The sequence below is a fragment of the Homarus americanus genome, unplaced genomic scaffold (genome assembly GCF_018991925.1).
Source record: "Homarus americanus isolate GMGI-L3 unplaced genomic scaffold, GMGI_Hamer_2.0 scaffold32583, whole genome shotgun sequence".
Lineage (NCBI taxonomy): Eukaryota > Metazoa > Arthropoda > Malacostraca > Decapoda > Nephropidae > Homarus > Homarus americanus.
The window spans coordinates 5747652-5761590 of record NW_024713129.1 but is presented as its reverse complement, the minus strand read 5'-3'; the positions used below and the strand labels follow the sequence as shown (position 1 = coordinate 5761590).

At 39.7% G+C, this 13939-nt stretch overlaps 1 protein-coding gene across 1 annotated transcript in view; it reads right to left on the bottom strand.

The window, feature by feature from the left end:
• LOC121866475 (D-aspartate oxidase-like) overlaps positions 1–12859 on the bottom strand; it is a gene marked incomplete at its 5' end in the record, with an annotated part of 40704 nt that extends 27845 nt beyond the window's left edge. The window contains 1 exon segment of the mRNA XM_042366186.1: positions 12634–12859. Within this exon segment, the coding sequence (XP_042222120.1) occupies positions 12634–12859 (226 nt within the window).
• Between the last annotated feature and the right edge of the window lie 1080 nt (positions 12860–13939).

Sequence of the window (13939 nt, the reverse complement as noted above, 5' to 3'; positions counted from 1 at the left end):
ATATCCAAGATCTTTTTGACTGCCACTCTTCTCTCCTCCTCATCCTTACTGCAGAGCATTGTCTGCAGAACTGCCTCGGGATGAGCATACCAGGAAGATCTCCTCACAGTCTGCTCCACAATCTGAACAACCTTCCTTGGCTTGACTCCTCAGGAGCTCAAGCTGGAAGAGAACATGCCTCGGACCTTCGGAGAACGATGCCTTGACCTTGGTGTTGAACCAATTTGGCAAGTGGAGCACTCAAGATGAATTGGACAATAAGTCTCAGGTTGTGAAGCTGGTTCCTTTCAGTTTGCTGATGGCGACCAATTGCAGAACCCTGAGAGCATTGTGAGCCACCTAGAGATGTGGACTGGTTCTATCTGCAGGTAAGCAAGTCCTATCAGGCATGACCCCAATTTTGATGGCACTGCAAATCATGTAACATGGTACTGGTCCAGTACTCAGGTCGTCAATGACAGTATGTACAAGCTCAGCGAGTGGAGAGACCCAACTGTGATTTTCAAAGCTTCCGGATTTGTTCTAACTTCGGTGGCAGAGTTAAGCATCTTGCCAAGAGGACCAGACCATCTGTTGTTTGAAAAGAGTCTTGCCATCCAGCTCCTGGATCAGGTGCCTGAGTGGCCTTTCGTTGGTGTGGAGGTCTAAACAATCCAGACCAGCTTCCTCCCAATCTTCCGCTCTATCCACTGTATGACCCCCCCTTGCCACCCTGTGTTCGTGTTGGTGCTGTCCCCTCCAATGGCCTGCAGGGTCTGGTCTACGTTCCTCTCTCTGGGCCAGTTCACAATGTTATCTGCCACTATCTCAGCTGGTTTCCTGATTTCATCTTTCTCTGGAGAGAAATGCCACAAATACTTCCCTCCCGGTTCACTGCAGCAGGAGTAGTGTTCCTCCTTCACCATGACAGGGAACAACTTGTCAGAATCTCCAACTTTCATGTACACTTTAGTGTCATCCCTTCTCCCATCAAAGAACAACCAATTGATTCCATTTTCTCTTATCCCCTTATCAAGCTCCTCTTCTAGGTTACTGACAAGTTTCTCCTGGAAGCTCTCCTTACTTTGTTATGATCTATCACCAGGTGAACATCATCAGGTGTTATCAAACCACACCATCAATCAGGCAGCTATTTGCTATCTCCTGCAGTTTCTCTGAGACCAGTGTGGTGTCACGCATGCTGGCGCGAGCTATACTCAGGATATCTTTTCCTATTTCAGATCTGCCTTATGCCTGGAAGGGTTTGGGATCATTATTTTCTGGGATTGGGGACAAAGTCACCATTCTCCTGGTCAGCACTCGGATCAGCCATGGGGAAGTCATTAAACTCTGAATCAGCTTGACTCCAATCATCGGCCTTTTTTACCTCACCCTGGGCCTTCTCAAGTCTCTTTTCCTCGGCAACTCTTTTCCTCTTCTGTCTCTCTGTGGCAGCCTCCTGTCTCTTGGACTCCGGAATATCTTGGCTAGAAATCATGAGAGCCCCTATACTGCTAGTCTTCTCTCTCTGTGCTTTGACAAATGCCAGTTCGATCACAGGAATCTTCAGTTCACGCTTGCAAATACAGGAGATGTGGGCCTCGGATTTACAGTCACGATCGCATCCAAACTCAGGACAGAGAACAATTGGGCACTTGCAAGTAATTATGTCAAATAACTGGTCCAGTTGCTTGGCAAAGCTGTCATAACTGCAAGTTTTCCTCTCCCAAGAGAGATATCTCTTGCCCTTTTTCCCCAACTGGCTAGCAGTCTCTCACTAATCTTCTGACTTGTTATGACTGGAGGCTTGAACTGAGCGTTAGCCAGAGTGTACTGTGCCAAGACAGCTTTGGTGTATCACTGCTTGAAAATGTCCTTTGTTTGTGTAAGTTCTTTGGTTCTTTTTCACTGATTTGCTAGTTAAAACACCGTATCTCAAGCATCTCTGAATGTAGGCAACTCCGACTTCAGGAGCTCTCTCCCAGACCCAAGATAGTGACTGAGATGGCTGGATTTTTGGTTCCTCGTCCTGACACAAGCAGCCATCGCAAATATTATCAACTTATAAATGCATCAGAATCTGAAACAGAAAAAAAATATTGTTAGTTGGGTTGTTAAAGAATGAAGTCAGAAAGCAATGTTCACTATTTAATTGTAACGCACTAATGCAGCTTTACGTTAGATTTTCGATAAATTTCACGCTAAAATTTACCTAGCAAAAGGTTGCAAAATATTGAAACTGAAATTATTTTCTGTTTATATACACTAAAATCTACCAAAAAAGTGATAGGCCATTAGTTTTAGCTGATCTTCCCTCCTATGACACACTAAGTGGGTTAGCAACCCTGAAGACGTGTTTTTCCCCATAGACGCTACACTTGTGTTTCCCTTCCAGTGTCCCGCCATTGTGAAGACGACAGTTGTCGATCAGTTGTTTTTCCACTTTCTCCTAGGAAGCTCAATCTTGAATTAGTCTGTGTAAATCAACTCAAGTAATTCGACAGACCTTTGTCAACTGAGGGTCATCCTTGAATGATTAACAGTTAGAGTTGTTTGTAATTACTGTCATTGCGTGAGTAACGATCACTAGGAACTCAGGGGATATATATATCAAGGGATGAGGCAGGGCGAGCGTCCCCTGACGCCGCTCCAATGTTTCCCCAGGTATGTTTATGTGTAGCCATTCAGTTAATTCAGTCAATTGTAGTGAATATTAGTGTTCATCAGTGTTCATGCTTTAACAGTTGAATTGTCATTCACCCAGTCTAAGAAGTAATATAACGTAAATATGTCTGTCATTTCTAGACCAGAGATTTGTTTGTGTTCATGCTTCCCAGTCCGTCCCCTGACGCCGCTCCAATGTTTCCCCAGATCCAATTCAGACTCTTGGATCACTCGACAACTGCCCCGGATGCAATAGATACCCAGCAGGGATCAATATATGAAACGATGGCACCGATGCCGCCTGATTAATCTGCTCCACAGCCTCTTGGTGCCAGACCCCAGACTCGCCATGTGTCTGGCTACCACCGACCTCAACAACGGTCTTTGAGCCCCAGTGTTCCACATTGAAACCTGGAAGTATATTTCCACCGAGAGTGTTGTATATAGGTATGTTAGGGCTAATTAGTTAGAAATAATTATCCCATGTTGGGTAGTGGACCCATGTATCTGCTAGTTTCAGTGTTAACGTGTATGTTGAATAAAGTCTTGTATCTGTACTGTAATGCCACGTACCACCAGTAGGTGTGAGAAGTACAGGAATCTACAATGAGTGCCATGTACTATGTATTGTGAGTAGGACCAAGGAACTGGTCCTACTATGTATGTAATGTAACACCAGTAAGGTTGTGTGCAGCAAGAGTGTAAGATCTGAGTAATTACTGTTGAGTAAAGAAATAAGAAAATAAGTAAATAAGAAAATAATAAAACAAGTAAAGAAGAAAAACAGTCTGCAATAAGCCCAGGAGTTGAGCCTGGTAGTTATATGATTAATAATATCTCTTTTTTTCCCTTTGATTTCATATTAATAAACTTGTTCTTAGAGTATTTTAGGTGTATTCATTTCTCCCACAGTATTTTACCTTTATTTTGTCCATGACTTGATACCAGAATTACCATACCCATGTGCCTAGACCTCGACCATGCTACCAAAAGAATGTCCATGCTACCAAGAACGTTATGTTGTACTGCGCACATCATTGTCATTCCTAAAACCCATTTTAATTCACGCTACATAATATTCAAATCCACCCGCTTGTAGATCTCAGGAGAGGTGATTTTCCCATCTGTTTTACCCTCAGGATCACCCAGTAAGTCCCGTCACAGTTGTCACTTTTATTGCACTCTCTACTGGCAAACCAACCTTGAATTAGTCTGTTTAAATCAATTTAAGTAATTCTGCCAGACCTTTGTCAAGTGAGGTCATCCTGAATGAGTAACAGTTAGATTGTAATTTCTGTCATTGCGTGAGTAGCGATCGCTGGCAACTCAGGGTATATAAACCAATGCGAGGCGGAGGAACAAACCTCACATATCATCTTTCACCTTCGTTCCCAGGTATGTTCTGTATTTATAAAGCATTCAGTTTGATTCAGTCTATTGTAGTGAAAATCAGCGTTCATGCTTTAACAGTGAATTGTTGTCTACCCAGTGTAAGAAGTAATATAACGAAATTATCTGACGTATGAGACTGGAAGATTTGTTTGTGACCCACCATGCTTTCCCCCAAAAAAAACCTCCTCCTATATCATCTTTCGCCTTCACCAGATCGAGGGTGGGCTTAATTGAAAACCCACCGCTTCTTGAGCCGGTGGATACCCAGCAGTGGTCAAATATAGGAGTGATGGCACTGATTCGCATGATTAATCGGGGCTCTACTTACCTCGTGGGGCCGAGGACCCCAAACCCACCTCGGGTCGTGGAGTAAAGGACCAACAGCAGTTGTTAGGGAGGCGCCAGTGTTATACCCTGGGACAGGCCTTGAGTTATGGTCCACAGTGTGGTTGTGTGTGTTGTTAATACACTACCCCATGTTGGGTGGGGGACCCATGTCGGTGTTTCTGTATCAGTATTAGTGTATTGGGAGGAAAGACAAGGAATTGGTCCTGGCGATGTAACGTGAAGGTGACATCACAGGTATTGTGTAACGTAAGAGTGTAATGTCTGAATAATTGCTGTTGATTAAATAGGAAAATAAGGAAACAAGTACATAAGAAATACAGAGTTTGCAATAGGCCCAGGAGTTGAGCCTGGTAGTTATATGTTAATAACATCTATTTTCCCCTTTGATTTTATATTAATAAACTTGTTCTTTGAGAATTTTAGGAGTATTCATTTCTCCCACAGTAGTTACCTTTATTTCTGTCCAAGTGACCCTGATACCAGAATTACACTACCCCTAGACCATAGACATGCTACCAAGAAGAACTGTGGTTAGGTAGTACCAAAAATGAACTGAAGTGAGTAGAAGGAACATTTGAAAGAACTAAGACATGTTGTGGTTTCACCCTTTTTTCCCCTTATCGACCTGGTCAATGAAAAACCTAACACAATGCCTAGTCCACTCTGCACGCTACCTAACGAGTGACATACTGTCCAGAGGGGGTCTGGTGGCAGCGACCCTTAGAAATTAAGATTAGGTTTAAGTATTTACCCTTAGTATTAATGACCCCCAGTCTGGCAGTATAAATTGGTGGCAGTGGTGGGATTGTTTTTAATCATTGACCAAGTCTGGGGGAATGGAAGCTATGATTTAAGTTGCAGAAAAAGAACAATAATAGAGAAGTAAGGTAAGGGTGGTGTAGGTGTTGGAAAAAAAACCCGCCCCCTTACACAGGTGGCACGGGGGTGATGTAATTTACATGGTATCAGATCAGGAGGAATAAATGTGATGCTGTGGGTATTTTTTTTTTTGTGGTTTTAAGGAGAAATTGAAAACAGTTCACGGCAAATAACCTTACTCGAAGTTAGGTTAGAACAATTGCATCCAGAAAATTAGAAATCTGTTTTAAAGTAGAGTGCACAGTGAAGTGTTTAAAATTGAAAAGTTCAGTGTTGAAAAATGTCTGAGAATCAGAGTTTAGCTACCTAACTATTTCTTGTTGCATTCTTTTGTGAATCTCAGAGAAGTCTTGTTGTATACTAAGGTACTATTTTTTTTTTTGGGTGCCTGTTACACTGGTAGCATAGCAATTGTGTGATCACTCGAATTAACACTTTGATATTTACAGACAATGAGTAGTGAACATCTGCCGTGTTAAGAGTGTGGGGGACAGTGGTTGTGAGTGTCACCGGAAGGCCATAATTGTACTAAGGTTATGTAACGGGGTGTTATTTGAAATTGTGACATATTTTGGATGTATTTGTTTTGATTTCAAGTGGAAGTGTTTAGTTCTAAGTTGATGTTAGTTTTGACAAAGTGAATTTATATGTACAAGTTGTGTTATATTTCCGAGTATATTGTGTTTTTGTGTTGTTTCTTTTAGAGTATGATTTTAATGTCAAGGGCATTAGTTCTAGCAGTGTAGACTGACTGGCATGGTCAGTAAGTGTGTTTTATGTTTAGATGAGAGCTAATACATGTATAATTTCAACAATTGCTTTGAGGGGTTGAGGACTCTGTGGTGATATGGACATCTGTGAAAGAATGCAATCTTTGAAAATTTATTGTAGAAAATACATGTAAGGACTCCCAAGTGAGTACAACAGAGTACATTGTGAAGTGATAAGTGTTAAAATCATGGCAATTGAAAAGTCAGTCAATACTTGTTGAGTACCGAAGGGACAGTCTCGTAAAGTATTACCATATTACCACTGATTCTTTTTTGTGAGCGTGACTCAGTAATGGAAATGTCTATGTTTTTTTGGGGGGTTGTTGACTTCGTCAGTCGTACTGAAGTCACCCCAACATTATAAATCCCAGTTCTTACGAACTGAAGTCCGGAAATCTAGTTGCTGCCTATGTTGTCGAAAGGAAAAATCTCAGTTTATGTGTGTCAGAATTTTTTTTTGGGGTTGTTGACTCACTCCAAGTGAGGGAGTCACCCCGACTTTGAAATCCCAGTTCTTATGAACTGAAGTCCGGAGATCCAGTTGCTGCCTATGTTGTCGAAAGAAAAAATCTCAGTTTATGTGTGTCGGAAGTTTTTTTTTGGGGTTGTTGACTCACTCCGAGTGAGGGAGTCACCCCGACTTTGAAATACCAGTTCTTCTGAACTGTGAGATAGAAAATACGTGTTTTGTGTTATGAGCCCCATTGTGTACTTATAGTACCACGGTTTTGTGTGGAAAAGGTGAATTATTATTGAAACGAAGTTGTAATTGGAGGATGTGTCTGATGTAACTAATTTCCCATTCATAGACAAGAATTTAAATTCCTGAGTATATGTAATTTCATGCAGAGTACTTTGTTGTATCTGTAATGTCAGAGTCACTGTTTATGTGTTAGTGCCAAAATATGTTGAGGTAACACTGACGAACTGCGAGGGACATGTTTCTTATACTGTACTATATTGTACTGAAATAGCGTAATTGATAAGTTGTTGCAGGTATAGGTAGCGGAGACTCGAGTATGAAACGTTTAAGTCTCCTTAGGTTTTGTTTTATGTATTAAGGTACTGTAATCACGAACTGTTAAGATATGTCGAATGTATGTGCACTACCGTGTTAGTGCTTTTGCCTATTATTCCGCATAATATGAATCTTTGGAAGGGGAAGGCTATGTACTGCGCACATCATTGTCATTCCTAAAAACCCATTTTAATTCATATTACGCTACATAATATTCAAATCCACCCCGCTTGCAGAATCTCAGGAGAGACGTGTATTTCCCATCTGTTTTACCCTCAGGATCACTCCCAGTAAGTCCCGCCTTCGAACACAGTTGTCACTACGTTTATTGCACTCTCTACTGGCAAACGCAACCTTGAATTAGTCTGTTTAAATCAACTTTAGTAATTCGCCAGACCTTTGTCAAGTGAGGGTCATCCTTGAATGAGTAACAGTTAGATTGTTTGTAATTTCTGTCATTGCGTGAGTAGCGATCGCTGGCAACTCAGGGGTATATAAACCAATGTGAGGCGGGAGGAACAAACCTCCCATATCATCTTTCACCTTTGTTCCCAGGTATGTTCTGTATTTATAAGCATTCAGTTTGATTCAGTCTATTGTAGTGAAAATCAGTGTTCATCAGTGTTCATGCTTTAACAGTGGAATTGTCATTCACCCAGTGTAAGAAGTAATATAATGTAAATTATCTGACGTGGCGAGACTGAAGATTTGTTTGTGACCCACTATGCTTCCCCCCCAAAAAACCTCCCATATCATCTTTCACCTTCGTTCCCAGATCGAGGGTGGGCTTAATTGAAACCCACCGGTCACTCAGAACCGGTGGATACCCAGCAGTGGTCAATATAGGAGTGATGGCGCTGATTCGGCATGATTAATCGGCTCTACTCTACCTCGTGGGCCGAGGACCCCAAACCCACCTCGAGTCGGAGTGTAACCGACCACAACAGCAGTTGTTAGAGGCGCCAGTGCTATACCCTGGGACAGGCCTTGGAGTTATGGTCCACAGTGTGGTTGTATGTGTTGTTAATAATTACCCCATGTTGGGTGGGGGACCCATGTTGGTGTTTGTATCAGTATTAGTGTATTGGGAGGAAGAACAAGGAACTGGCCCTGCGATGTAATGTAAGGTGACACCAGGTATTGTGTGCAAGGTAAGAGTGTAATGTCTGAATAATTGCTGTTGAGTAAATAGGAAAATAAGGAAACAAGTACATAAGAAATACAGAGTTTGCAATAGGCCCAGGAGTTGAGCCTGGTAGTTATATGTTAATAACATCTATTTTCCCCTTTGATTTTATATTAATAAACTTGTTCTTTGAGAATTTTAGGAGTATTCATTTCTCCCACAGTAGTTACCTTTATTTCCATCCAAGTGACCCTGATACCAGAATTACACTACCCATGTGCCTAGACCATAGACATGCTACCAAGAAGAACTGTGGTTAGGTAGTACCAAAATTGAACTGAAGTGAGTAGAAGGAACATTTGAAAGAACTAAGACATGTTGTGGTTTCACCCTTCTTTCCCCTTATCGACCTGGTCAATGAAAAACCTAACCCAATGCCTAGTCCACTCTGCACGCTACCTAACGAGTGACATGCTGTCCAGAGGGGGTCTGGTGGCAGTGACCCTTAGAAATTAAGATTAGGTTTAAGTATTTACCCTTAGTATTAATGACCGCCCAGTCTGGCAGCATAATGTAGTAACCAGTGAAGTAAGTAAAAAGAACATGTGAAGGAACTGAGTAAGAGTAAGAACTAGACAAGAGAAATAAGTAAGATAAGGGTGATGTAGGTGTTGGAAGACACGCTCCCTTATAGTGAAAGCATCTCAAAGGGCACTACTCAGTCAAGTGCCCTTACCTGGAGCTGGCGGACGCTCGCCCACAAGGGGTCACAGCTCAAGGTTGAAGAAGCTCCAAGCCCAGAAAACTGTGAGGGGTAACTTTTTCGGAGTGAGAATTGTGAACTCATGGAACAATCTGCCAGAGAGTGTTGTGACGGCACTGAGTGTAAGCTTTTTCATGACCAGACTGGATAAGCACTGGAGCAGGTTCAGATACATTCAGGAGCTGGTGCATGCCCAGTACTTGCCAACAGTGCTTAACAGAGACGTAACCGATCGCCCAAGCAGCTAACGAGCCGATCAGTGGGGAAGAGGATGAAAGTTAAAAGTAAGTACAGTAAAGAAAATCTGACCTTCATTTCTGGTGCAAATAAGCGGTCTCTAAGAAGAAAAAAACATTTTCATTTGTAGAATAAACCGCTAATTACACGAAAAAACACACACAACAAAATCTAACCTAACCTAACCACTTTTGGAGCTTACCTGTTACTATGGTGGAGGATACAGCTGGGCGATCTTGTACACCTATATTTACAGACAAAAGAATTGTTGTCTTTTTTGTTAAGCAAACAATTTCCACACATAGGACACTGTTGTAGGGGTATCGAGATATTAATGTTGTCTAGCACTCAGGATGGAAGGAAACTCTAATGTGGTTTTCTTGTATAATATATAAGTTATATGATAGACAGTCTGGTGCTGGAGGTGCTGTGTGGTGAGGGGCTGCTTGGTAGAGACGTGCGGTGAGTAGCTTGTTGAAGGAGGTAGATGTGCAGGAGCTTCGTTAGAGAAGATGTTGCCTGTTGCTGGCCTCCTGATTGAATGAATGCTGGACAGCTGGAGCTTGCTGGAGGAGATGTTGCTTGTTCAGGAAAATGGGCAGAATGAGAGTTGGTTGGTGAGGAAGCTCAGAGAAGGACATGCTCGCTGGCGGGAGCGAGGACCGCCAGGCAGGCGGAGGAGAGGCGAGGGTCGCCAGGCAGCGGCAGAGGAGGAGGTGTTGCTTGTTCAAGAAGAATGGTCAGAATGAATCTCAATGGAGAGACAGAGCTTATATACCCCGCAGCAGCCGCCATGAGTCATGGTGGGAAAACCCGAGAAGTAGCCGGTGAATAGTTTCGTTGCTAAGATACGGTAACATCTGGTTGGTTGCTAGGGAAGGCGGCACATTGGAATGTGATAGCAGGTGGTGAGCTGCTACGCAGTTGTAGCAGTTGTAGGGGAGACGTCCACTACAATACCATCATAAAATTTAAATGTTATTTTTACTACAACATAGGTATTGTGTCGGAAAAAGTGGAGTTTGGGGGTCGGGCCAGTGTGTATTGGAATTAATCCCATATGTTCTGTTGTTCCATTTACGCGGATTTCATTTTCCGCGGTACCCTGTGGGTTCAATTGACCGCGTAAATCGGGGTACTACTGTATGTATATATATATATATATATATATATATATATATATATATATATATATATATAGTATATATATATGCAAGTAAATCACTGTAGTTGCACGTGATCTAGGTATATGCTGATAACCACAAGGAAGGAAGAAAACACGAAGTTCCCAAGCCCTTTCGTGTAATTCACATCTTCAGGGGTGAGTACAGACTAAAGAGAAGTACAAAACAAGGTGTATATATACAGAGTAATGGCATGTACAAACTGGACAATTTTGTAATTAAGAAGATTTGTAACCAGGTGAGAAGGTTGGGTCACCTTACCCTCTGACCTGACTACCGACCGTTGCCGTGCTATTTAAAGATTAGTAGGGTCATTACCTAATACCTGACCATTGTGGACCTGATCTCACCCTCCCCTGTATATATACACCTTATTTTGTACTTCTCTTTAATCTGTACTCACCCCTGAAGATGTGAATTACACGAAAGCGCTTGGGAACTTCGTGTTTTCTTCCTTCCTTGTGGTTATCAGCATATATATATATATATATATATATATATATATATATATATATATATATATATATATATATATATATATATATATATATATATATATATATATATATATATATATATATATATATATATATATATATATATATATATATATATATATATATATATATATATATATACAGTATATATATATATATATATATATATATATATATATATATATATATATATATATATATATATATATATATATATATATATATATATATACATACATATATATATATATATATATATATATATATATATATATATATATATATATATATATATATATATGAGCATATAGGTTACTTGAGAATTTAGGTTAACGAACTGCCTCCCATAAGATTCTTAAATTCGGTTAACGAACAAAAATTCGGTTAACGAATTTCTTACGAGCCGACCTCAACATGTTTTCGCTTGCACTGGCCGGTCAACCAGCTTTAGTATTAGTCCGCCAATACATTAATCGGTTCTAGGGCTTAAATTCCTTACTATTTTAGTAAATATCAAGAAGTTTATACTATTCAATAATTTTAAAAGTTTAATATTCAATTTTTTAGTCATTTTAACAATTATTGAACATAATTGAAGGTAAAGTGACTAGTTTAATGCGCGGCATCCAGCCTCTTAACACAGCAAACAGGAGTTAGTCTTTCTCTGTTTTCACTGGATGTAACATCTTGCTTGAGACTCTCTTCAACTAAACGCTTTTTTTTCTGTGTTTCCAAGCAAATTATTGGTCATTTTGAAATATATTTTACATATTGACAATATATAATGCAGTGCAGTGTTGATTTAAAGAAAATAATCTTGAATTACACCAAGAGAACTAAATTTTATGGATGAGAAATGGTGCCATGGGTGAATTCTCTTCCACCCAATGCCTTCTCTTCTTCCTTCTCCTCCACATTCTAATTTCCCATCATCGTATCATCATCATCATGTCATCATCATCATCATCTGTCAGGGCCTTCTACATACACACCTCCAAAGTAAGTGAACTTTTCTACCATTTTGTTGAATTTAGGCAATTTTCGGTGAGCTGGAACCAGTACCCAAAATCCATTGAAACAATGGTTGGGATTAACAATTTTTTAGGTTGCTGAACAACCTGCTAGGCAGTTGTGTTCGTTAACGAATATATATATATATATATATATATATATATATATATATATATATATATATATATATATATATATATATATATATATATATATATATATATATATATATATATATATATATATATATATATAATTTTTTTTTACGGGGATTAGCCCACCCGGGCACAGGTCACTGACCCACATCGGGGCATGGGGGGCGAAAATGTAATAACAATAATAATAATAATAATAATAATAATAATAATAATAATAATAATAATAATAATAATAATAATCTAATACAAATAATAATAATAATAATAATAATTATAATCTTATAGGGACTTAATCGACAATTTCTGTCGTTTACTCAATATTTTGTCCCCCCCTCCCCCACCTCTGAACTACAACCACGAGATCCACCAGACTCTTGAACCTGAAGCAGTAGACTGTGTACATTCTTGTCCACAAATGCTTCAGATTCACGGTTCCGAAATCTCGGGGTTCGTGGTTCAGTGGAACAGGTGGATGGATTTTAGTAGTTGACTGTAAATATTTCAATTTCAGTAGTTGACTGTACTTGGTCACCTTTACTGACAAGCTTTGTTCGCCATTATTGGAGGTGTGAGAACGTTTTTAAGCTGATTCTGCTGAGATACTGACCCTCATGACCTGACCTCTGCAGGGGTAGACGTCTGGGTCAGGCACGAGGTGTCTAGCACCCAAACCGCTGCAGTTGACGACCAAGTCCGCATTCACCGCCGCTTCTTTCAGAGAGTTCAATCGCCGTCCTACCTCGACCTGGCCTCCTAGCGCCTTCACTTCTTCCAACAGCACTGGCAAGAACTTTGACGCCTCTGCCGTGAAGGAGCCGAAGCTGTAGCCCGACCTGAGATGTGGAGGATTCAGGCAGGATTACAATACTGATTGGTATGTTACTGGTCCTTTATATACAAGACAGACTGAAAAAAAAAGACCACAAACTGCTCCGCTAACTAATTTATTTACACTTGTTACAAACCAATTAAACCTAACCTGAAATGGTTCTAAGTAACTCAGTCAAACCTGATAAAACCTGGAATGCTAGTCTAACTATCCTGGGAGTTTACATTTGGTTGGTTCATGTCGTCTGCTTTCATGAATGATCTAGCAGCCCTGTTCGCGGTACCACTGTCGTCCCAGGTGCCAAGTAAAGTACTTGGTATTCTATATTGATAGGCTGCTCATCGGTACTGGCGCCATTCATTTACGTAGGGCACTGGTATACTGCCAGACTGGGGGTCACTAATACTAAGGGTAAATACTTAACTCTAATCTTAATTTCTAAGGGTCGCTGCCACCAGACCCCCTCTGGACAGCATGTAGCTCGTTAGGTAGCGTGCAGAGTGGACTAGGCATTGGGTTAGGTTTTCCATTGACCAGATCGATAAGGGGAAAGAAGGGTGAAACCATAACATGTCTTAATTAATTTATTCTTTATAAAGCATACTGGTAAAAAACATACAAATGAATTGTTCTTCCTCAGAAGAACAACGAAACTGTTGGTTACCCAGATGAGCACCAGACGTCTTACATTAATGGAACGTACGTATCTTCATTTAAGTTTGGCTAAGCATAACAAGATTGGGTGCACCAAGGTATTAATCGATTTGAGAACCAGGCAATTGTAACTGCAATTTGTATATATAAATATATACCCAATGTATGTTACCCCAATATATATATATATATATATATATATATATATATATATATATATATATATATATATATATATATATATATATAAATATATATAATATATATATATATAAATATATATATATATATATATATATATATATAAATATATATATATATATATATATATATATATATATATATATATATATATATATATATATATATATATATATATATATATATATATATATATATATATATATATATATATCCTGATCCGGAATTT